At 32.8% G+C, this 27,509-nt stretch overlaps 1 protein-coding gene across 3 annotated transcripts; it reads left to right on the top strand.

The window, feature by feature from the left end:
• Window positions 1-930: 930 nt before the first annotated feature.
• On the top strand, window positions 931-26,158 carry LOC148624531 (methanethiol oxidase-like). Of its 3 annotated transcripts, none has more exons than XM_088567193.1 (11): window positions 931-1,080; window positions 12,015-12,181; window positions 15,184-15,369; window positions 17,573-17,693; window positions 17,903-18,079; window positions 19,540-19,721; window positions 22,681-22,759; window positions 23,291-23,412; window positions 23,726-23,791; window positions 24,186-24,331; window positions 25,484-26,158. In XM_088567193.1, exons 1-11 carry the CDS (start codon window positions 1,050-1,052, stop codon window positions 25,671-25,673), a joined length of 1,467 nt encoding a protein of 488 aa, XP_088423319.1. In that variant the 5' UTR covers window positions 931-1,049; the 3' UTR covers window positions 25,674-26,158. The 3 variants fall into 3 exon arrangements, with proteins under 3 accessions (XP_088423319.1, XP_088423320.1, XP_088423321.1); XM_088567194.1 differs by lacking the exon at window positions 931-1,080 and adding an exon at window positions 3,014-3,155; XM_088567195.1 differs by lacking the exon at window positions 931-1,080 and adding an exon at window positions 11,531-11,567.
• The last annotated feature ends 1,351 nt before the right edge of the window (window positions 26,159-27,509 follow it).

Genomic DNA, 27,509 nt, shown 5'->3' with positions numbered 1-27,509 from the left:
CTGTATAAATATTTGAGATAATTTGGACCCAGACCTGTGAATACATGTAGATATTTTTTATTGTGACCAAAGAGTATAATTTGGAATATATGTCCTCATCTATGGTAACTTGTTAGGACTTACATGTAGTCAACAGAATCACACTGGTATTCAGTTGTAAGAATCAACCATACATTCATATGAGGTAGTAAGTATATGTATTACTGATAGTTTTTATAAAATGCAAAGAGATATGGCTGTTTTTTCTGAAAATAATATTAATCTTTAACTTAGATAGAAATTCCTCTGAAACTGCGACCCTCTTTTTATTTGGATACCCCAACTGAACATACTCATAACTAATTAAAAAAGAGGAGAGTTGCAGGATCAGAGGAAATTTGAATGGTCTTCAGGTAGTTGCAAGTACTACATTTTTGTGTAGAAAGTCAGACATGAACATAATGAAACAAAAAGCTTAAATATGCTATATATAAATCCATGCAGAAATGTTTGGTAGTGAAAGAAAAAAATATTTCACAAGCTTAATATAATTGGGTTCCGTAAGCCCTCTCTTTCCCATAGAATCTAAACCAAAAAAAACAAGAAACAGGTATACAGACATCCAGCATCAAACTTACATCAGCATAAAGAAAAATGAATCCCGAATCGAACTAGGTATGCATCACCTACACGATTTTAACATGAAAGTCTTAAGAAGCGCGTGAAGGACGATACTCCGCCATACCGCTGAATCTCCAACTTTTTGTATGACACATCGTTCTGACCCCAACCCGACATATCAATATCCAAATAAAAAAGAGGAGGGTTGCAGGGTCAGAGGAAATTCGGACTATTATTTACCCTACATCAAGTATAGTCATAGAGAACTAATAACTAAACGCTTAAAAAGGGGGAAATGTCAGAAAAGTAATATTCGTAAACAACATTCCACGACGTGTACTCTATTACAAAATCAATTTTCGCATTTAAATACCCTTCTCCATGCGTAACCTAGTTTACAGCGAGTCCTTGTTCTGCACTGCGCACTCTGTTTGCTGTGCATTTATTGAATGAAAATGTCGGGAGACGAGGAAGCTTCAGGTTAGTTAGAAAAGATATATGTACTCCTTTATACATGTTTATAATTTTATTGAAACAAGAAAAACAAACGAACAAATAACGCGAAATGACAATGATCAGTATTCTTAGGTCATTTCAAAAAATGCTGCGTAATATTTATTTTCTCGTTTGTTTTCTGGTATTTCTACATATTTTGAAAAGATGTGATTGACCTGATAAGCTTATATTGAAATCTCTACCATTCCTTTCTTGTAAACGAATCCTTTAGTTTCAAGACGATATTTTTAAGAAAAGAAGACCTTGCAGAATATTTATAGCAAATTATTTCCAACAAAACTATTGTCATTGATTTAGTCGATGGCTTACACATTTTAAGTGCAAGAAGATCATGCCACTTAAGTCCGCAATGTTTTAGGTAAAGGCTTTTTTAAGTTCGCATTTCAAATCTGAAAAATTGCGGGCGCCATTTCGTAAACAGTATTCAGTGTAGGGTGGTCATTCATATTTATTTATCAAGACCCCCGTGCAGGTCCGGGTGATAAAAGAATAGGCCTGCAGCAGCGCTAAGCTTGTCGTAAAAGGCGATTAAATAGTGCTCAGAAACCTAGCCGGGGGCTAGGCGCTTTGCCCACAGAGCAACTGGGATGTGTGCCCCCTGGCGTGTTACATGCTGGGGTTGTCAGGCTATAATACGGAAAATCTGACCGCAAACCATAGTGGTGCACCGAGTTGGGAAAGATGACACGTTCCTTGCACGTTAAAGAACCCTGCTGTGGTATTCGATAGGAGTAGGAACCTTTGCGCTCCGCCACAGGAGGCTTAATTGCCCGACCCTGCCCATCCCTCCCTTTTATCTTGTGGCAATCAAAATTTGTCGACTCTATTATCCTTGTGTCCCATCCTTTTTTTAATTTCATGTTCATCTTATCATCCATTTCATGTTCATCATCTGAATATAGCTGAAATATTGCTGCTCGGACGTTAACCCCCAACAATCAATCAATCATATTTATCAAGAAAATATATATTATGGTTAAACTTATTTGACAACAGCTAAATCAACTGAGAACATCGAGGAATAATTTTTGGGTTGAATTAATGTATTTACAGAATGCGGTAAGATTGTGCAACGTTCCGAAAAAAAGCTTTTGGGGTGGGGAAGTTTTAATAAAAATGGCTTCACAAAATGTCATTATTAGATATATAGAACTCTGACTCTAGTGGCTATAAAGACTTTACTCTTTAAAGACACACTCAACTTCCTAATGTTTCAGTGATGACTAGATGTACACATACAATTTAGCAATTTTATTTTAGTTCTCGACTATTTCTCCGCGGACGGAAATCCGCCGCAACTTGGGCCAGTTTCTAGGCCAAGTAGATAGTGGTATAATGTAGTTTTTTTTACATTTTCAATTAATACTTCAAGATAAGACAAAAATGCCATTTTAAATAAAATTGATAAATTCAACAGAAGTGATGGTTGTCAAGGAAAAATGGGGCTGCATGGTCAGTTCCCCAACTGTCTGTTCATTTCAGTTCCAAGTAGGCCGACTGACTGAAAGAGAAGGTGAATCCAAACGATAATTTGTCATTTTTTGTCCAAATTTAGCGCAAAATTAACAAAATTTTGTTACTAAGTATACATAGGGTTTAAACTCCTGGATCCCTCGTTTCCTTCAGGCGCATTGTTTTACGCACTCCTTGTGCTACACGAGAATTAGGTCATTTGATTTATGTACGCAGGTAAAACAACTGCAAAATTTGGTATTACGTAATATGCATGGGTTATTGATCTGTAGTCTTGCACGCCATTTGTGTAAATATTTTACTGTTAGAAGCTAGAGGCATTCCAAATTTTATAGGTTTATGTATATTGTAGCTTGGGCATTTAAACGTTTCACGAATTCCCAAGATGTCTTTTATTTCTTATTTCACTAAAACTGTTGCGGTTGACTTGAACCGATCTTTATCCAGGTGTATATGTATTAGAACAAACACACACATATTTGTTATCATAATATAGAACACAGTGAACACGAGTTCCTTGTACTAATATATTGACCTGAACTACATAAATTTCATCGTTCTAATGGGTAAGATTGTATAATTTTAACACTGACTTTTAACTGCAATACCAATCATGTTTTTTGTTATCTAACGAAGTCGGAAAGACTTTATTACCACACAAGCGTTTAGGGTTTTTTTTTGTAAGGTACCCCTTGTGTTGTACGAGAGTTAAGTCATTTCATTTATTTGTAATCGCTCTTTAAGTTGTTTAACTGCGAAATGTGCATTGATTATTGATTTGTAGTCTTGCACGCCATTTGCGTAGAATTTTTTATGGTAAGAAACAATCCAAATTTTATAGATGAAAAAAAAAAAACTAATCTACCTAAATGTAGGCCACAATCGAACTTGATCTTTTTATGTGAGTGCTTGAGTGTTCATATCACAACTCAAACGTTATGCCTGAGCTTGCCGAAACTACAGAGACTTTTTGTATCGCGCTAGAACTCTAACAAATAGGCTTCTGGAACAGGGTTATGTTGCTACAAGATTGATGTCATCATTACAGAAGTTTTATGGTCGTTATCATGAACTCGTGGATCGTTATGGTGTATCCATCAGCACCATGAAAACTGATTTATTCAACAGGTCATAGTTTACCTTTCCTCGTTTGTCTACCCCGGACTTGACTTTTTTTGAGCAACTCGACGGGTGTTTCTAGAAAAGCAGAGGACGCTTACCCTACCGGTGCACCTGGTCCATGCTCCCAGTTTTTAGTGGAGTCCGAGTTGCTCATTTACTTTTGTTACTTAGTATGTATGATTTGAGTTACTTTATGTTTTTTGTTGTGTATGTCTGTTTTCCATGTCTGGTCTTTGTCCCTGGATTACATTCTTTTGATTACCGCTATAACCTTGGTTCCCTTGATTACTCTTTCAATTAAGGAAATGTCAAAAATAATTTTTAGGTTCATTTTAGAAAAAAAGGCACAAACTTTGGTACACCAGGACTGGTCAAACTAAAAATCGTCCTTTTCTACTTCCACTTTATTTTGAGCTCATAAAATAGACACCTTTTCTGGAGCATTATTTTTCATTAAAATACTGTTTTTTCCTCAAAAGTTTTTTGTGTCATAGTTTGATATTTACCCTGTACTTTTGATGAAAAATGATAGTCATTTGCCAAGAAACAAAAACAGTTAAAGGCAAAAAGGAAGTGCACTATATTTTCAGCCTCCATGTTTTGACATACACCCGCTGGGAATATGTAATATAAGACTGATATCTATTACTAAAACTTTAAGATATCTTTAAATGTTGTTGCTTTTCTATAACTTGGTTCAATTTCCAACTTAAAGACAAAATATCTCTGTCCTGCTTTCCTGTGAATTTTTGTCCAATTTTCATATAGGTACCCTTTAACAGTATTAAGTCAAATATCTCAAATTTTGCAAAAAAGACAAGTATTGATAAACAAAAATTTAGTTACCTTTTTAAACATTAAAGGTAGTCTGTATTGTAAGACAAGTGCCTTAATTATTCTATGAATACCAAATTGTTTCAAAATCTCAATTTTTTGGCCCATATTCACAAAAGTCCAGTTCGCCCCCCCCCTTTTTTAGCATTAACACTAGGGAACCTCTTGATAATTTAAAATCTGCTTACTGAAACAACAAATTGCACAAAATTGAATTTCTTGTTTACACAAAGGCATAATAGGGTCAAAATGTTGAATAATTATCATTATTTTAATGAAAAAGACATCTCAGTTCACAAAAATGCTGATTTTCAGTCACAATTGGTACCCTGGGCATGTATAAATGTACTCCGTAATTACAAAAGGAGAAATATTTCACAGAAACAGAATTATGTTTTGCAAGAACAGTAAATAACTTACACAGAAAACATCAAAGTTTCTACTTACTTCACACTTTATTGAAGAAAGTTCATTTTTTATATGTCATTACCACCAATTTTTTATAAGTCGCATTAATATTTGAGTGGAAGTACCATTAGAAATGGTCATTTATGAAATAAAAAATGTTTTATCATCCAGTTTTCACTTTTAATCAATCAAATGGCTGTAGTAAAGCACTTCTTGAGCAGTTAAAGTAGAATAAAAGTGAAAATGCAAGAAAAAACATTTCAGTTTTTATATGTCATGTGTAACAAGTGCAATTCAACCATTTTCAAGTCAAGTCTGTACTCCAAGTATTAAAAATGTAAAAAAATCAAAACTGTTTATATTTCAGCAATTTAAGTCACCCTTTTTATTTCTTATATAGTTATGTTTAGAAAACTTTTGATAATAACAATTGCATTTCATTGGTCATCTTTTAATCCATAAAAACATTGCTAATTTCCAAATTTAGTAAAAATATACCATAAAAGTAAAACAAGAGGCCTTGAATCCCTTTATTCCATTTAAGGTTGCTCCATTTAGTATCAAATATGATATATTGTTGTTTGAAAGCTTCTAGGATAATTGAAACTCACTAACTAAAAATCTCACTTTCCACTGAAACTGTGGTTATCAGGTCTCAGTATTGTATTCTTTGCCTCACAGGCTTCTGTAGTATACCTTAAATTTTCATGATTTAAAAAAAGAAAGACAAGGAGTTTCAACTTTTGACCATGTTTTTCAATTAAGGAAATGTTAAAAATAATTTTTAGGTCCATTTTAGAAAAAAAAATCACACAAATTTTGGTACACCAGGACTGGTCAAACTAGAAAAAGACCTTTCTACTTTCACTTTCATTTTGAGTTCATAAATTAAACACCTTTTCTGAAGTAGTATTTTTCATTAAAATACTGTTTTTCCTCAAAAACTAGTTTTTTGTGTCATAGCTTGATATTTACTGTGTACTTCTGATGAAAAATGATAGTCATTTGCGTACACCGCTCAGGAACATGTAATACAAGACTGATACCAAAATGGACACAGAAGTAGAGTTCAAGAAATTTTGAAAATTTTGTCAACAGCTTACCAAGTGAATTGAACAAATTACTGAGTGGTCCAATCACTGTTGACGAAATAGTTAAAAATAAAAATATTAGAAATCTAAAAAATGGCAAAGCCTGTGGAGTTGATGATATTCTTAATGAACATCTTAAAAACACTGTTTTGGAGCTAATACCTGTATACTTAAAGATTTTTAATTTAGTACTCGATACAGGTATTGTACCAGAACTTTGGTCACAAGAACTTATTGTACCTATTTATGAGATCCAAATAACAATAGAGGAATTACACTAAATTCATGCTTAGGGAAAACCTTCTCATCCATTTTGAATGAAAGACTTACTAAGTCTTCTGATGAGATTGAGCTCTTATCGGAATCACAGACTGGATTTCGAAAGGGTTATTCTACTGTTGACAACATTTTTGTGTTACACTCCCTTTTAGCTATATATTTTTCAAAAGGTACAACTATTTTGCACATTTGTTGACTTTAAAAAAGCATTTGACACAGTTTGGAGAGATGGTCTGTGGCTAAAAGTTCAAAAATCCAATGTAACAAGGAAAATATTTTGTTATTTTCAATATGGATCAGAATATTAAGGCTTGTATTAGGCATCAAGGTAAACTTTCAGCATTTTTTACTGTGGAGTTGGTGTAAGACAAGGAGAAAACTTGTCGCATTTTTTGTTCTCAATTTTATTGCATGATCTAGAAATCTTTTTGCAAGACAATGAAGTACAAAATCTAGATTTGATAGAAAGTTCATGCTTAGAAATATTTGATGTATATGTCAAAATATGTGTGATGCTTTATGCAGATGTTACAATTATAATGTCAAAAACAAAGGAAGCTATGCAAAAAGCATTGGATGTGTTTGCTAATTGCTGTAAAGAATGGAAGTTACAAGTTAATACTGAAAAGACAAAAGTTATTTTCTTCAGTAAAATAAAGTGTAAACAACATTTCCAATTCCAAATATATAACAAAAATATAGAAATAGGAGAGTCGTATACATATCTAGGCACGGTTTTCAGTTACAACGGCAGTTTCACTATTGCAAGAAAGCATCTAATAGATCAAGCCCAAAAAGCTCTATTTGCTCTCTATAGGAAACTAAGAAACATTCCACTGCCAATAGATTTACAGTTGAAGTTATTTGATACTTTTGATATCACCGATACTTTTATATTCCTCTGAGGTCTGGGGTTTTGAAAATAAGCAAAACATTGAAAAGGTGCATCTTAAATTTTCTAAAAATATCCTTAAGCTGAGAAGCAGCACTCCAAATTTTATGGTTTATGGAGAGTTGGGTAGAATTCCACTTGAAATATTTGTTAAAGTAAGAATGGTTAGCTTTTGGGAAAGAACTATGCAAGAAGAACAAAAACTGTCAAATATAATGCTTCGGCTTATGTTAAAATTGCTTGAAAATAATCCAACCAAATTTAGGTGGAATAACTATCATGTTAAATCTGTCTTGGATGATACGGGTCTTAGTTACTTATGGAACGAACACGTTAAAGTAAATATTAACTGGCTTAAGGTCGCAGTTAAAGAGACATTATGTGATCAATTCAACCAGTCTTGGTTTTTTACAAATGGACAACATATCTCGTGGTGAATTCTGCACTTAAGATTGAAATTAAGATGTCCTAACTTAAAACTACCAAATAGAAACTGGAAGGTGGTCTGGAGTCTCACGGAGTCAAAGAATATGTAATATTAGTAAAAAAGGGGTGGGAGATGAATTTCACATATTCTTCCAGTGAAATAATCCAACGGTCAAGTATTTAAGATCTCGTTACATCCCAGATTACTACTCAAAGCAACCGAATATGAGTAAATTTGGTGGGTTATTGTCTATCTGTAATGTTCAATTATACAAAAGAGTGTGTGCTTTTTTACGAAAAATTGCTAATATCATATGAAAATGAATGTGTTAAAATATAAATGTGAATCTGTATGTATTCACATATTTAATGATACTGACTGTTTTGTGTATTTTGTCGGTGTATTTGTCTTATTTACATGTATGTACATGTTTGTATTTGTTTTTTGTTGTCCACTTGTACACCTACTGTGTCTGAGGCTATCAATAAAATCTTGTTTTGTTAAATCTTGCCTTAAATGGTCATGATGACGGATGATATAGCTACACAGAGAGAGAGAGAGAGAGAGAGAGAGAATCGGACTGTTTTACTCATTATTGCGTATAAGGATATCTAAGAAATGCCTCTCATTGTTCAATATCAAATTCATTTGTTTATTTATCACTTATGGATTAGCCTCTTTCCCGCTGATACCTCTTTTAAGCATAGTCCTTTTTAATCATGAGCTAAATCGGGAACTAAATACAAAAGCAAGTACCGAGATAAAGAGGAAAAATATATCAAGTTATACTAAGTCTGTTCCAGGCTTCCTAATAAAAACTGAAATTTTCTACTACATGATTGCTTGCATTTTATTGATAATTGCTGGCGTTGAACCTAATCCTGGGCCCTCGTCTACATCCAGTTGTAGCACAGAACCATTAAATACAAGCGCCACCAGCTTAAATCTAAGTTATTCGCAAATCCTGAATAATTCCGTATTTGTTTTCACTTGAACGTGCAAAGCATAAAACCAAAACTTGAGCAAATATCAATTGAATATAACAACCTCAATAGCCTCTCGTTTACGGAAAGCTGATTAAAACGGACTGTATCTGATAATGAAATATCGATAACAGGATACCAACTATTCCGCAAAGATAGACTAGTTCGTTTGGATGGGGGTGTTGTTGTGTATGTAAGATCCAATATCGACTGTATCTGGCGTCCCGACCTTTGCGTTGGTCAATTAGAATGCTTATGGTTAGAAATAAGACTTAAAAAGAAAATCGTGTTATACGGTACATTTTATGTTCCACCAGATAGTAACGATAATATATGGGAAGAAGTCTCCGAGTCTTTAAAATTAGCCCTGAATACTGCAAAGACATTACTGGGACTCCCTATTTGTAAATGAACAAATAGATTCGTCTACTTCAAATATCACGGATAAAAATATTTCTGTCTGTGACGAGGTTATACAAAACCGTATTATTAGTATAAACAAGTAAAAACCGCTGTCATAACAAGGCAAAAAAGCATGATAGTCCGGATAGTTGGAAAAAATTCAGAAAAATAAGAAAAAAGTGTAATCTAGCCTTTAAAAATTCGAAATCTGACTATTATAGCAACATATCGAACAAAATAATAACGGAGACACGGACAAGGGTAAAAGTGTATACCTATCCTTCTGAAAGGGGGTTTAAAAATTACTTTCCCTATTTTAATAATATACAATCTTTTTTTTATAATTTGAAAAGTGAACAGAGCAAATTATGAAGACCTTCATTGATTCAGTACTTCTGTACTTTGATTACACTATTGTTTTCGGTGTTTTTACCGTTCACATACTTATAGAACTTATAAAAGTCATTCAGTTATGTTGATTCTCAAATGCATTTGCTTCTAACGTTCCTTTAGTTCAGTGGAAGAGAAATCGTGTTTTACATTCTTTCCTCCTACCTAGAGTTATCAGTCCCAAATATTTTTACATGCCTTATTTGGTCCTTTAATTTGGTAACAAAACATTATTTTTTATTCCATTTACTTCCTCTGATTAAATTCGCACAATTTTATTAAAAGCAAAGCATGCTTACGCTGCAATTGCATCTAGTCCATGCTCCCAATTTTGAGGATTCACGCGATTTGCTCATCTTTGTACCTTTTTGATTAGTATAATCTTTTTGTGTGTGTTTGTTTTCCATGTATAGTCTTTATACCTGGATTTATGAATTTCCTTCAGTACAAATGTCTCAAATCTATAGAACATATTTAAACAAATATTAATATTTTTATTTGATACACATCTTCAATTTAAAAATACAATGTAAATATTTTAGTGCAGTTTGATCCCTATAACGAGGTCGAAGTTTAGAAAAGTATTAACACCCAATTAAAAATATATACAGATACAGCTAAATATGAAAAAGTAAAAACTTTTGTACGAATAATATTGAAAAAAGAACTTTATCATTAAACGTTGCCAGATAGATTTCATAGTGATTGTAACAATGAATTACACCCTAAGAAAAAGGGAAAAATAATCTTTAGGACTTTTCATGGTTCTTTATTCTTGTTCAGGTTCAATCAACCCACGAACAAATAATAACTCATTTCCTCTAATTCTGATGAAAATGGTGGAACTAATAGAAAATATAAATTATCTGTAATACAATATTGCCAAAATATTTAAATATATCAAACATTACTTAGTGTTTTGCATATCATTGGCATCATGATATGTTATAGTCAATTAGGAATAAAATGTTCCATCATGCTAAACATGTAGCCGAAAAAAAAAAGAACAGAAATGTGACTACAATTCTTTTTCAGCTCCCCTGTCCAATGTAAATTATAAAAGCTGAACTTATTTTTTTTTCGGTTATATACATAAAAATTAAATTATTAAAGAAATAAATTCAAATAGAAATATTTCTATAGCAACAAAATTAAACAATAGAAAATAAAATATATGGTAATAATGTAGTGTTTAGTTAAAAAGTAATTAAGGGAACCAAAATTCTATCGGAAATCAAAAGAATGTAATCAAGGGACAAAGACCAGACATGGAAAAAAGAAAAACACAAAAAGAACATAAAGTAACTAAAATAATACATAAAAAGTAACATAAGTAAATGAATGAATATATAACAGGTGATATACCCGCTTATTGTTTAAGGTTCAGTAAAATTATTGAGTGTAAAAAGAAAAATCACTTAAATGCACCGTTTTTTAGGGATTTATGGATAAATAAGGTGTTGTTCTATAGCGATTTTTGGCCATATTCCGATTTCGATCGTAACAAATATAATTCGTAAACAAACAGTAATCGACCGGCGCGAATGTCTTGACACACCTGAGTGATTACTGTACACTTTATTGTTACACAAGTTATAGAAAGTTCATTCCCTGGCATTTGTATAGAGTAAGCAAATTCATGAAAAGGTATATTCTATTCATGTCGAATTTACTTTTTTAGTTGCAAGTCAAAAACATACAGGTACGAGGACACAATTAATTTCGTAGTGCATTTCAACAGACACATCTTGACATATAAAACAAATTCCACCGCTTCAAACTCATTCAAACTTCACCAATATGGAAACATGTATAAAAGCAGATTTCTATAAGAGTGCCAGAAAAATTCACCATCATATTTTATATTAGCAACTTTGCTTCGGAGACCCCGTAGACATGAAAAGTGACCACTGCCAAATGTGCTAAATTTTGACCTTCTTTTAAAGGACCAAATCACAACTTCCACATAAAATTACAGAATGAAAAAAAAACCTTGTAAATTTGACCCTTGCCCTACATTTCTGCAGTTAATACTAAGCAATAAAGTTTATGACAGCAAAGAAAAAAAATCAGGAAGAAACACACTTAAAAAAAAGGAACTATACAACGAATAGTCAAGGGGAATTAATTGTGATCTCGTACCTACATGGGTAAGTCTTTGGACAAGCGGACTTTCGGAAGGGATTTTCGGCTGAACCTTCGGATAATACCACAGCATTCATGTAAAGTCTTGTTAGACCATGCATAGGATTCTTACATTTCTGTAAATAAAATATCATAATTGAAATACTTGACTCAACTTACATGACTTCCGGTGTAAACAAATTTACGGGTTTTAACAGTATTTTTTTAATCGGTTGAGACCAATACCTTTCAAAAGTTCTAAATAATGCCCAACTATTTAATTTGGTTATTGCAGTATTACTCCAGTTAACATGTAATTATCAAAAATATTTTATGTACAGATCTAGACCAGCAATAATTGAACCCTGTATGATTTATGTTGTAGTCTTATAAAGTGACAATTTCAAACATAAATATACGTTGTTAAAAATGCCAAGTTGTTATGAAGTTGTACTTTACACTGTTTATTACAGCGTGTTGTGGTGGACCAGGCTATGCTTCGCCTTTGGCAGCAATGAGGAGTGGGAACAGAGAGGGCCTCGTGTACATTCCATGTATCATACCACCGAACAGAAGGAATGACGAAGCTGACTACCTTGTCACTGTTGACGTGGACCCAAATTCTTCAACGTATTGCCAGGTTATAAGAGATATCAGATATAATGAACTTTCAGAAAAAGACACCATGTCAATGAAAAAATAGTTACAATAACAGTCTAGGTATGGGAATGTACACCTTGCAAATTCTTGGTCAAAATCACATATACATATATTTAACAAAACTTGGTTATTTTTTAATGACAGCAAAGTAAGTTGGTCTTGGTCAAAGTCACATTTACATATATTTTAAAAAAAACTTGGTTATTTTTTTATGACAACAAAATTGATGTTGATAAAAGTTTTGTTTAATAAGGCCCGTTTACATGATCAAAGTTTTACATCAATATCTTTCTCAGGTTTCCCGGGAATATCGACCTAGTGTATGGTATTTCGTGTAAAAAGAAGCAACATATTGAGAAAACTTTTTTTATACAATTCTTATACAAACGTTTCAGAAGGTTTCCGTACATGATTAAATAAAATAATGAAAATGTTGACAATTTTATATTCATATACATTGTATGTGTGCGTCCTTGATTTTGATTTGGGAAGAACCATAATGAAATTTGACCATTCAAAATGAGTATTTGGAATGCATAAAATTAATAAAAAAGCAGGTGCGTGATTTATTAAGATCGTGTAAACGTTGGCAAAGTTACATTAATGCTCGTCTATACGAACCAAATTTCTTTGACAAAGTTTTTTGACCGTGTACCAAACACTTAGAAAAAAAAATACTTAGACGGACTTTGATGGGTTTTACCTAATAAAAATGACTTATCGGAATGTAAAAAAAAAACAGGCAAGCAACATTGAGTAAGTTTTTTTTTACATAAAAAAAATTGGATGACAAACCTTGATCATGTAAACGGGCTTTTAATATCAGATCACCCTGTGTAATTTTAGATGAAATGTCCTATATAAATTTATAGTAAGTTTTGATTTTATCAGAAACATTTTGATAAGCTCAAGGACACTAGATTTGAGGTGCTTTATCATTTATTTTACCTATTCAATTAAAATGGAGATACACTATTATATGATGAACTATTCTTAAAAAATGAAAAAGTCAAGCACTACATTGTTTATGGTTGTAATATGTTGTTGCTTCTATTCCCTTAGGAAGAAAGCTGGTTGAGCTTTCGGCTCAGACATTTCTCAACAATATGCCCCCATTTTCACTATTAATAAGATTAAATTGCAGTGATAATCTTGCATTTGAACAATATTCTTCGAATCAACACAAATGGCCATATTATGGGAAGCCAAGTTTACAAAATTAGGTGTTTTTTCTAATATTGAAAAATATATATATATATTGACATTACAAACAATTTTAGTGTTACAAATTGGATTTCTAATAGCAAAAACCTTTTTGTTTAATAAGAAAAAATCGTTTTTAATTTTTAAACGAAACTGATCTTCTAAATATTAAAAAATATATTTGTTGTATTCAATTGCATTTTTTTAATATTAGAAAATCATTTTGTAATAATAAAAAATTGATTGATTTTGCAATTTAAAAACGAATTTTGAAACGTAATTGATTTTCTAATATTAAAAAAATAGATTTGTTGTATTCAGTTACTTTTTTTAAATATTAGAAAATCATTTTGTAATAAAAATATGATTGATTTTGCAATATTGCAAAGTGATGTTTTAATATAAAAGAATAAGCTAAGTAGGAATGTTCCATGTAGTATTCTATCGAGAACATAACTTAGAATTTTTAATGTAATGTGCTAACAAACATGGCGGTTTGAGTGAAAATGGACAATAAGGATCTGTCACCAGTTTTTTGCGGGTCCATAGAAATACCCAACAATACCCCCAGAATAACCCAAAACATTGTAGAATAATCATGATAATTATAGAAAACATATATTTCCTATTGAGACGTGATATTAAAATATATATATATATATATATATATATATATATATATATATATATATATATATAATAAAACAGTGAAACCGATGAGTTCCGACAGACAGATTGTCAATACAACAGACGGATAAAATGCGTCCAGCACTGATCCGCTTGACCGAACATTTAACCTGACCATGACATCAAAGGATAATGCAGCGCGTGGCCAGCGCTAAACTTATTTATTTAAATTGCAAACATTTTCTTGAATACTTTGATTTATTGATACATCACCGTGATCTAAGTCAACATACATCGAAGAAAACAAATTGATTATCTTGCATAATTAGCATTGCGTTACTGGTCACATTGTTAAATTCCGGCTGTTTGTGAGGACAAAAATCCAGAAAAAAACGTTTTCTTTCATCAAATAAAACATATTTCAATTAAATTGGAGGTTCAAATGTATATTTTGAGTTTTGAGGTATTCTTGGGTATTCTTGGGTATTTCTTTGGTCCGTTTTTTGCTGTTATTTCTAACACCGTAACATTTTTATTCTTATTTTCGTATTATTCTTTCTAAAATTTACTTTCTTGAAACTATAAAACAGATTCTTACTGAACTTTATAAGATTGAGGTCAATTAGCAGGTTTTTTCCAAAAATTTCAAATTATTACTTTGTTGATAGTATTCAGCGTGATATAATCTAACCATGTAGATAGTTTAATAAAAATCTGTTAACCATGTTAGAGTCATTGTCCTTTTTGACGCTTCTTTTTGCTTTTTTGGTGTTTCCATTTTTTTAAAATCTAATTCTCTGAAACCCATAGTTGCAATGTTTTGAAACATTATAGGGATATTGACCTCAATGCTCTTTACAAATGGTCCAATTTTTATGTTGTTCATATGTCTCAGTGGGTAGCAGGAATGATCTAAGTAGGGACCTCTTTAATTGATGAACCTTTTTGTCCAAGTGATACTGCTATATGATTTCAATTCTCCAGGTGAACGATTCAGGCTCGAACAGAATATTATAAGTCGAAATTCAGTATTAAAACTTAAAATTTTTACAAATTGAGTTCATGTGACTCTCTTTATGTATTTTCTATTTTTGCTTGTGTTAGAGAAGTGATTCAAATATCAACCGTCTTCTACATTATATTTTAATTAAGGTGGTACACAGATTACACATGCCAAACAAAGGCGATGAGGTCCACCACACAGGTTGGAATGCCTGCTCTAGTTGTCATGGCGACCCATCAAAGTCTAGAAACAAGTTGATACTACCATGTGTGAACAGTAGTAGAATATACGTTGTTGATACAGGAAACAATCCAAGAGCACCATCTTTATTTACAGTAACATATATATATCTGATACAATTTTGTAAAATGCAAATGTCCTGTTTGCCATTGGAGCGAATTGCTTAATGATTGTGACCCTCTATAATGGACTCGATTATGCCCCTGTTGGGAAATGACGAAATATACATCGCTTAATTTCACCTATCCTCATTTCAAAGGGGTTATTTAATTTCAAGTGTAATGTCCATCAGGCGTGAAATGATAGATGCAAATATTTTAATTTCAGTAAACGTTTAGAATACGTTAAATTTATCTTATTAAGAAATTGTAGCTTTTATTGTGAAATGAATAGAACGTACTTAGTATACATATCAACACACTATTACCAACAAAAGAGCTTTTACTACTTTATCAGTTAGAAGTACAATTATGTTATTGTAACAAGTTTATATCTTTGAAAGTAATAAGAATACATTACAGATAATAACATATTTAAATAAAAATTATCCCCAAAGCCGTGCCGAAGAACGAACTGAACATTAGCACCGTTTACAGTGAAATACTTGACCCACCCGAACCGTGTTTCTGTCTCTTAAAATAACACCGATCACTCTTTAATATTTTAATAATAACAATATAAAAATAGAAGATGTGGTATGATTGCCATTCATCCAACAAAACACCAACAACTTACAATTAAACTTCTACAGGTCACCACATGGTCTGCAATGATGGGTAAAACCTATATCATAAAGCAAGCTGTAAAGGACTCCCAAAATAAATGAAGTGAAAGTATTCTTAAAAGACGAGAATCGACCTAATCTATAGAAAGAGTAATCAAGATAACAAAAATTCTAGCGGAAATCAAAAGAAAGTAATCCAGGGACAAAGACCTTACCTACAAAGTAACAAGACTAAATGAACAACTCGGACTCCACTAAAAACTGGGAGCATGGACCAGGTGCAGCGGTAAGGTAAGCGTCTTCTGCTTTTCTAGAAACATCCGCCGAGTTGCTCATAAAAAGTCAAGTCTTGGGTAGACGAAAGAGGAAAGGAAAAACTATGACACGTCGAACAAATCAGTTTTCATGGTGCAGATGGATACACCGTAACGATCCACGAGTTCGTGATGACGACCATAAACCTTCGGTATTGATGACTTCAATTTTGTAGCAACATAACCCTGTTCCAGAATCCTAATTGTAAGAAGTCTAGCGCGGTACAAAAAGTCTGCGTAGTTACGACAAGCTCTGGCATAACGTATGAGCTGTGATATGGAAACTTCATACGCAGGTGCTGAAGGTATGTTGCCTCAGAAGAAAGGAAAGTTTACGATACGGAATGAAGATTCATCGCGTTTGTCTTATAGTTTGGTCAGTAGTTGTTTTCTTTTACCATCGATCTCTAAGTGTAGGTCGACATATGAGGCTGACATCACAGTGTCTGTAGTATCCTTTATCTCAAGTTCTTTGGGATTGATGCGATGTATCAAATCCCCAAAATTAGGATTGTTAAACGATAATACGTCATCTATATAGCGGATATGAAATTAAAGGATTTGGCTGAACGATGTTCCTTCTTGTGAAGATCAGATCAGCTATAAAGTTAGCCTCGCCTCATAAGAGTGAAGAAAAAGGTCAGCAAGTAGAGGAACACAACTTGCTCCCATTGGAATGCCGACCGTTTGTTGAAAAACGCGTCCATCACACTGGACAAATATGTCCTCGCTAAAAAATTCCAGCATTTTGAAAACATCTTCTTCGGTATATTTGGAAGACGATTTGGAATTATTTTTTACAAAGTATGAGGAATCTCTACCAAGAACTACATATTTGTATCTAGGTGTACCGTCTTTTTTGGAGTAAACCAAAACAAAAAACGTAAAACAAATAACAAAGAACATAAAAAAAAATCAACGACGACCACTGGACTTCAGGATACAGGTTTGGGAAAAGCACCTAAACTATGTGGTGGGGTTAAACATGTTTTTGAGCGCTCAACCCTCTCCTTACCTAGGAAAGTGGTGAGAAAGTAGAACAATTAAACGAATTTTAACAATCTGTCGAATTCGGATTTAATTCTTGAGATCGATACAGAACGTATACACTTTAACAAATAGACAAAAGACAACAAGCTGTGTCTTCCTCCTGCTTTTTTTGTAAGCTTTTTTTCAAAAATCCAAAAGCAAGTAATAAACACCTTGTTTATTCGAACAAAAATATCAATAAAAAGCCTGATAATGTTTCGTTTTTTACAGAGCGTTGAACCGTGGGAAATGACACAGAAATGTGGATTGACTGCTCCACATACAAGCCATTGTCTAGGTTCTGGTGATATTATGATAAGCTGCATGGGTGACCCGGAAGGTGAAGGCAAAGGTATAACCATGAAATATCAACGTCATCGACAGTAATCAAATTTATTAGTTTCTACTTTATTATAATATTGAAGATGGCCAGCCAGTCGTATTACTTTTATATAAATAATTCAATGTAACAAAACTGTTTATTTTAAACAATCTATCCTTTGAGGAATTTTTTATTTCAATACTAATTTACAATCGTGCTTAATATTTTTATTTATGAAGGTGGCTTTGTTTTGGTTGATGGTACCAGTTTTGTGATAAAAAAGAGTTGGGAAAGGGAGCCCGTGGAGTTTAACTATGATTTCTGGTACCAACCCTACCATAACGTCATGATCAGCACTGAATGGGGTGCACCAAATTGTTTTAGGAAAGGCTTCAACCCAGCTGATGTGGAAAAAGGTATAATTCTTCTGTTATTTTTAACACTTTTTTCTACTCCAAGAACTCCTTAAGCAGGTTGAATCTAATTGATAGTTGATATTGCTTGTATCTAACACATAAAGGAATTAAGACGTCTTCAAATTTGCCTGTTTAACCGATAATTAAAAGTAAGGTTTGTCATAAAAGCCCTCTTCTACAATCTGTAACAAGATATGTTGATGACACGACTAAATAGTTGAACATTGTGTTCCACTGCTGTAAATACATTATCTAATACAGCCGAAAAACCGTATTTAAGAAGGTTAGTGTATTTTAAATCTCATTACTCATAAAAGAAGTGTATTTACATAATTTTTGAGACACATACAACAAATATTTATAAGTCTGAAGAAATGTCTATGTATTGGCCTTTTCACCAAAGTAGATTTTTTTAAAAATAATGTACACATATGTCACAGTACCTTCTTGACTTAAGTCAAAAATATCATTATACCACTAGATCTTTAGATTTAGTGTTAAATAGAGAATGAAATGATGTGAACCTTAACAGCTTCACAAAAACAAAAAAATAACTTAAAAAGGGATAGATTGAAACATAATTCCGTTTTGACAGTGTAGCTTGATATCCAGCAGATAATGTGGTTTTTAACATCTGACATTGTCTGTTAAGTGGGACAGTCTTTATTCAACACTGAAGGCCAGAATATTGGAAATTCGGTTTATGTAACATTGCTAACGCGGCGCTAATGAACTCAATATGCGACCGTCAAATTCAAGTTTGAGGCCTCTAAACCCCCAAATACAATATATACAATCATTCCATGAGTACACTGTACTATAAACTTGAACAGATCATACTAAAATACTAAAAGTTAAGTGCGCTTTATTGTCAAACGTTTGAGATTTGATGAAATCATATTAAATTAAACAAAATTGAAAGGTTACATCATTCCGACCGAAAATCTTAATTCTGCAAAAATGGTTTCTTTGTTCACTTTTATGTAGGAATTCGATGTTTTTTTTTCGAAATAAAAGGCTGTTGTTTGATTTTATTTTTAGTTAAATAAACATATTGATGATTAAAAACCTAAATCTGTTATATATTAAGGTGTTTGATGATACATTATTTTAGTTAAGATGTTGTTTTAAAGGGTCTGCTGTATTATTCACATAATATTTCTATAATAACAAGTAACTTTTTTGCTTGCTTAAATATTCCTCTTTTCATTTAAGATAATTAATTCTATACATTACTTGTCTGGCATCTTAGTAATATCATAAATTTGTCATTAAAATGGCCAACGGTGCCTGTTGGCAAATGACCCCCTTTTTACATACATGGAAGGAGCTTACCTGCCAATCCATTAGCTAATGAAACAGTATTGACCGAATTCTTGTCTACGTATTTCTGGGTTTGAATTGTCTAGATACAAACATCTCTGTTATTGCTTACATAAAATTAAGTTCATGGTTTTTAGGCAATTATGGTAGATGCTTAAACGTTTGGGATTGGTCTAAGCACGAGAGAATTCAGAAGATAGACCTAGGACCTGAAGGTTTGATTCCCCTAGAGATCAGATTTCTACACAATCCCGAGGCTTTAGAAGGTTATGTCGGCTGTGCACTATCTTCAACTATCTTCAGATATTTTAGGAAGCCGGTATGCATTACTGAAAAAGACAGAGTTGAATATTAGCGAAAGGCTTTTTATTCATTGTATTTCGCTATTTTCTATACTCCTTGTTTACCAAACTCGTATTAAACTATAGATTACAGGATTTTATTACAATTTAACAGACTAATCTTTTCAAGGATAAAGCAGATGTGAAAACAATATATATTATAACGTCTGATAATAACTTCATAGCACGACAGATAAATTTACCTATTTTTTTACATTGTTAGAGCACATTTTAATATTGTTTATATAAAACATCGACAGTTTTTTCATTTATAAGGTTTTTTTGAAATAGGATCGAAAACCTTGATACACAGAACATCTTATAAACAAAATGCATCTCATTTTCAATGTCATGTTTTCAAAATTTACATAATCTGTTACTTCTACAAATAGCATAAAAACATATACCGCTTAATAATGACTGTTTAGTCTCAACACAACCCTTTACAGTTAGATAGATAGATTAAATTTGATGTAAAAATGACCATCTTATTTTTTTTGTCAAGACTTGATGAAAAAATATTTTCTTCAGTTTTTATTTTTCATCAGAATGTTGGATGTTGATGATGAATGTCAGTATTTTAATTGAAATAACTTTTTTTTTCTTTTGAAAAGGACTCTCTTGACCCTGCTCTATATTGGGGAAGATATCAATGTAACATACTGAAATATCGGTGTACGTTTAGCAATCTATGCTTTACAGTTAGTCAAGTATTACCTTTCTGACTGTAACTATTGATTGTGGAAAGTTTTATCTCAATTATATAACAAGATGTCTAGTCTTAGATATCTCACTTGCTAATTGCTTCATTAGTACAGTATATCATTATAGATATCTTACATATGATACCATATTTCTGTAAAATTAAAATAAGATACATATTTTACATATATCAGATGTTCTAAATAGCTCTAGACATCTACGATTGCGCCTATGATAGTAAAGTAATAAATGCTTCCTTACAGTAAGGTGTTGCAGTGAATGTTTCATAAAGTAATAAATGCTTCCTTACAGTAAGGTGATGCAGTGAATGTGTCATAAAGTAATAAATGCTCCCGTACAGTAAGGCGATGCAGTGAATGTGTCATAAAGTAATAAATACTCCCTTACAGTAAGGTGATGCAGTGAATGTGTCATAAAGTAATAAATACTCCCTTACAGTAAGGTGATGCAGTGAATGTGTCATTTCTACTTCTTTTATTGAACATGGAAGTTTGATATGATTTTTATGTAAAGAATAAGAGTTAAAAAAGAAGATAATACCTTGTTCTTACCCCAAACTAGTTTCATATTATTCTAAATGTACATGTCTGCACCAACCAGCCTCAAACGATCCGTTCATGTGATTCAACAGACCACAATTAAGGACTACTTTCATTGATCACTGTGAATTATCTTTTTTCTTTGCATATCTAAAATCAAATAGTCATATGAAATGTAATTATAAGAATTGAATGTTTGAATGACTGGTTGCATAATTTGGACATGGAGCGCTAGCGGGCTTCATTAAAAATATGTTACGGTTAATGCTTTTACACGGCAATGAAACATAAAAAAATAAAACTTTCAATTCTCAAATGAATAATCAAAACAAATGTTTCGCTTTTATTAGCAGTAGTTAGACGATATACAACGCAATTTTTTTTATGTACGAAATGAGCTCGAATATGAGGCTATATATTTTTTTGAAGTGCATATACATACTTATAAAATTTAGATCTGCATAGGTAAATAATATATATCTACTACACAGCCAAATGTGCCACATATGATAATCATATGGTACTTGATTCATATGATAAACATATGGTAATTATATGAAAGGTGAAAAAACATATTATAATCATGCAATAATCATATGTCAAATGATTAAAATATCTTGATGGATTCACATGATAATCATACATGTAACAAACCACATGATTCTCATGTGTGGCTTATTTGGCTGTGTATGGACACAAATACATGTAACAAGATTTCTTTCATTCTGATGGAGATACATTATTATACTTAATTCAGTTATCTTGACATCTTACACTATGTATTATCTGAATTAATAATTAACATCAAATATCTTATGTTGGACACTCTATTTTTTGTAGTATATCCTGTTTTTATAAGTTACTCAAATATTTTATATGTTAAATGAGACAAATGAATTAGTAAATAAGATTAAAGGTTTCTTGTTGAATAATTTAGAGATCTACATATAATAAAAATGCCCCGTGCAGGTCCGGGTGTTAAAAGAATATGCCTGCAGCAGCCCTAAGCTTGACGTAAAAGGCGACTAAATAGTGCTCAGAAACCTAACTGGGGGCTAGGCGCTCTGCCCACAGAGCAACTGGGATGTGTGCCCCAGGTGGTGGAATGGGGTACCCCTGGCATGTTACATGGTGGCTTTGTCAGGCTGTAATACGGGAAACCTGACCGCAAGCCATAGTGGTGCACCGTGTTGGGAAAGATGTCACGTTCCTCGCACGTTAAAGAACCCTGCTTTGGTATTCGATAGGAGTAGGAACCTTTGCGCTCCGCCACAGGAGGCTAAATTGCCCGATCTTACCCATCCCCCCTTTCTAGTGGCAATCAAAATTTGTCGACCCTATTTTCTTTGTGTCCCATCCATTTTTTTCATTTCATCATCATTTCATGTTCATCGTCTGAATATAGCTGAAATATTGCTTCTCGGACGTTAAACCCCAACAAACAACAAACAAACATAAAATAATAAATAGTAAAACCGCTTACAATATTGATAAATCTCAGTATTTTTGTTCTCCAAAACACAAGCTTGTAAAAAAAAATTTGTAGAGTTATTTCTCTTTTACTAGCAATGAAATGTCTTTCTGATATCATTACCACTGAACGCACAGTAAGATATGTTAATCAAAATATATTATGAATAAGTACATTTTACAATCTTTTTTTTCTTTTGGTCAGAACGGCGAGTGGGCTGCAGAAAAAGTTATTGGTATACCACCGAAGAAAGTTGAAAACTGGGCACTACCTGAAATGCCAGGTTTGTCAGAAATACTTTAGCGATACAAATTTGTTTTTGTCTCATAACATAATAGATTTAGTTTTAGTAAATTTTATCCTATCTATATACTTACAGCCGCGTCCTGAAATTTCAAAGCAATTATGTGTCTTGATGAACTAAATAACATACTACTTAGATTCTTGAAGACCAATATAAGTATTGTTCTAGGCTCGGTCATGGACATTCTTCTGTCATGAAACGTATTATTTTAGGTTTGATCACGGACATTATACTGTCATGTAACGGATCGTTGTAGGTTTGATCACGGACATTCTGCTGTCATGTCACGGATCGTTTTAGGTTTGATCTGCTGTCATGTAACGGATTATTTTAGGTTTGAACACGGACATTCTGCTGTCATGTAACGGATTATTTTAGATTTGATCACGGACATTCTGCTGTCATGTAGCGCATTGTTTTAGGTTTGTTCACAGACATTCTGTTGTCATGTGACGTATCGTTTTAGATTTGTTCACTGACATTCTGCTGTCATATAACATATCGTTTTAGGTTTGATCACGGACATTCTGCTGTCATTGGATGACAGATTTATCTACTTTAGTAACTGGATCCATGGAGACATTAGACAGTATGATATAACAGATAGACGCCACCCTAAGTTGGTGGGACAGGTGAGTGACTAACAAATGTTATATTTTATGGAAGTATACAAACTGAAACAACGCCAGGATGTCTTGGGAGAGAGGTGGATTTTACCTTTGCTTAGAAAGTACCCCATGTTTTTTAGATCATTTTAGGGAATTGTGCACTTAGGACGGGACTCTTTGAGAAAAAAAAACGATTTCATGACCTAGTTAATAATCCAGCTTGACCTTGGGGGACATTCAATTAATACATTTTAATGATTTTATACTTCTTCATCAAATCATCATTAAATAAGACTAGTGATGGCAGATAAACAGTACTACTTTGACTGTTAAATAGGTATGGCTTGGTGGTAGTATTCAGAAAGATGGCAAGGTTAAAGTTACAGAGGATAAAGAACTAAAGGTATCGAAAGGATGAAAAGAGGGATACGAAAATCCGGCAGTGAAACATTCGTTGGTTATTAGATCTCTTTAACTGATTGGTTATTGAAGCATAACATACACAATTATGGCTTCCTTACAATGATGAATCCATTACACGTAATTTTTATTCTTACAAAGGCAATGAAAAGGACAAGAGGAACAGCAAATCGTTCTATCTTTTGTTTTCTTTACTTTTTTAAAAACTTCAGTCGAGTTAAGGTTTTTTATTTAGGAAGGAATTGGTGTTCATTTTTTGTCAACGTTTTTATAGAGTTATAAAAATACATGTTTCAATATAACTTTAGCATCACCTTTGAATTCAACTGCAGACATAACGAATGTACCTATCATATACTTTTATGAATGTTTTATAGGATCAACCAGACCCCGTATATGTTAAGGGACGTCGTGTTAGAGGTGGCCCTCAAATGATACAGCTTAGCTTGGATGGAAGACGTCTTTATGTAACAACCTCTCTATTCAGCTCTTGGGATGAACAATTTTACCCTGATATCATCAAGTAAACACTTTACTTTTTTCACTGATAACAAGAAATGTAGAAAGAGTAATCAAGGAAACCAAAGTTATAGCAGTAATCAAAAGAATGTAATCCAGGGACAAAGACCAGACATGGAAAACAAACATACACAATAAAGAACACAAAGTAACTAAAATAATACATACAAAAGCAAATGAGCAACTCGGACTCCACTTAAAACTGGGAGCATAGACCAGGTGCACCGGTAGGGTAAGCGTCCTCTTCTTTTCTAGAAATATCCGCCGAGTTGCTCATAAAGTCAAGTCCTGGGTAGACAAACGGGGAAAGGAAAACAATGATCCGTTGAATAAATCAGTTTTCATGGTGCTGATGGATACACCATGACGATCCACGAGTTCATGATGACGACCATAAAACTTTTGTAGTGATGACTTCAATCTTCTAGCAACATAACCCAGTTTCAGAAACCTATTTGTTAGAGTTCTAGCGCGTAGTTTCGGCAAGCTCTGGCATAACGTATGAGTTGTGATATGAACACTCCATACGCAGGTGCTGAAGGGATGTTGCCACAGATGAAAGGAAAGTTGACAATTCTGAGTGAAAAGTCTTTACGTTTGTCGTAAAGTTCGGTCAATAGTTTTCCTTTACCATCGATTTCTAAGTATAGGTCAAGTTATGAGGCTGACTTCACAGTGTCTGTAGTATCATCTCAAGTTCTTTGGGGTAGATGCGATGTATCAAATCCCCGAAATTAGGATTGTTAAAAGATAATACGTCATCTATATAGCGAAAACTGAGATTAAAGTATCTAGCAAACAATATTCTTTCTTTTGGATCAGATCAGCTATAAAGTCATGAAGTAAATTATATTGTTAATGAATGCTACTATACCGTAGATAGCTGGTTCTTGGCTGTTTATTGTAGTGGTGTTTTGTGTACTGCAGATATTCAAGGGTAGCCAGTTACAATGAGATTGTAACGTGCGATGAAAACAAATATAGTTTTTATTTACAAAAAATGTTTTGACAGTATGGTTGAAATATAAATGTTCCCTTTATTTGCTTTTGATATGCAGAATTGGCAAGAATTTGTTTACATGATACACCTTTCAAATTTTAACTGATAAATACGTATTATTCGTAGTTTAATTGAGTGTCTATTCGTGTGTTCTAGAGATGGTGCTCAGCTGCTTAAAATTGATGTTGACCCAGTCAATGGCGGTATGACCCTCGACAAAAATTTCTTGGTAGACTTTGGAGATGAACCAAATGGCCCTGTATTGGCCCATGAAGTACGTTATCCTGGTGGCGATTGTAGCTCAGACATATGGCTCGTCTCAACCAGCGGCAAAAACAAACTTTAATCAGTGAGATTTAAGTAAAATTGTATTATGTACTTAATAGCTGAAACTAAAATATATATTTCATATAAAACTGAAGAGGAAATTTTGTGACTGGAAAATAAATACAGGAATCAAATTAATTTATATTCATTTTGCAGAATTTTTATTAATGCAAATTGTAGATGTGATTGTAAACATTTGTATGTATTTAGTCAGAGTTTTTGTCTTTGTGTGCTATAATATTTTTCAGAGATTTAATTATCCTTTTTATATGCGTGTTAGGCATTCTGCAGTATATTATGTATATATTTCTCAACTCGTAGCCACTCTTCTGTCATACTTATTGGCCATTGTTGCCTGAGAGACGGGGTTTTGGACTAAGGTTATGAAAAGGTACGTGTCATACACTGCACACTGCCTAGAAACGTTTGCTTTCCGATATTTAAATCTTACTGAGAAATATTCTGTTTTGACAAAATAATTAAATTTGATTGTTCATTGCCCTGCTTGGCAAGGTTTGTTATTTTTCATAAAACAACTTGGACGTCAATAACGTGGATCGTTCTGCAATCAGCAATTCAAATTATTCAAAAGTAATTAAGCTTTGGCAAAAGGACAAATCTTATTTCGATTCTGTTCGACTAGAAATTAAATTTAAGGATTGTTTTTAATTATTGACCAAGTTATATTGTATAACCAACTCTGGAACCGTTAAAGCTTGTTCATAAACAACTTTGTGAAAAACTGCCCCAAAGTTGTTTATTTCGAATAACTTGGTCAAATATTTTATAAAAAAATCCTCAAAAACATATATCAAAAAACGATTATCACCAATGTATCTTCTGTGCTGTTTTGACCACGGATTTTACAGACTTTCCTCGGTGGCTGCATACTAGAAACAGTTAATCGTAATGGGAGCAGTACGTTTAGTGCGCTATAAAACTTGGTTTAACCCAAGCGTGTACCTAGTCAGTACGTTTAGAGCACTATAAAACTTGGCATAACCTAGGCCTGTACCAAGTCAGTACGTTTAGTGCGCTATAAAACTTGTCAGGACTATTACGGTTTTGTCAATCTTACCGGTTATTGCCTTTATATTGCCATTCGATATATGGATTTTCATTTTTGACTATTTCTTTTGACTCTTAGCAGTAGTAGATAGGTTTGTGAACAATTGTTATGTATTACCTTTTATTGTTAACATGTACACGAGTTTTTCCAAGCCAATTTACAAATAGACTGAATTTTCAAAAAAAATGACTGATATTATAGCACTCGTTTAATGTTTCTTAATACATGTACAAAACATGTATACCAAAATAATACAAACCAATGACAGATATAGAGAACGTTCATACAATGATAGATATAATGTACATTCATACACATCAGTGACAGAATGTACATCAATACACTGACAGATGATTGACACATATAGCTACATTAAAACATGAGCGACAAATATAGAGAACGTTCATACAATGACATATTATGTACGCTCGTACACATTAATGACAGAGTGTACATCAATACACTGACAGATTGACAGATATACTGTATGTTAAAACATGAGCGACAGTTATAAGGAACATTCATACACATCAATGATAGAGTGTACATCAATATATTGACAGATGAATGACAGATATAGTGTACGTTAAAAATGAGCGACAGATATAGAGAAAGTTCATACAATGACAGATATAGAGAATGTTTATACACATCAATGACAGAGTGTACGTCAATACATTGACGGATGAATGACAGATATAGTGTACATTAAAACATGAACGACAGATATAGAGAATATATATAATATATATAATGTACGTTCATAAACATGATAGATATAGAGAA

This window comes from Perna viridis, chromosome 2, assembly GCF_037379345.1.
Source record: "Perna viridis isolate PV_CMFRI_1.1 ecotype Kerala chromosome 2, ASM3737934v1, whole genome shotgun sequence".
NCBI classification, from domain to species: Eukaryota; Metazoa; Mollusca; class Bivalvia; order Mytilida; family Mytilidae; genus Perna; species Perna viridis.
The sequence above is the reverse complement of the archived record's forward strand: the minus strand, read 5'-3'. Positions and strand labels throughout refer to the sequence as shown.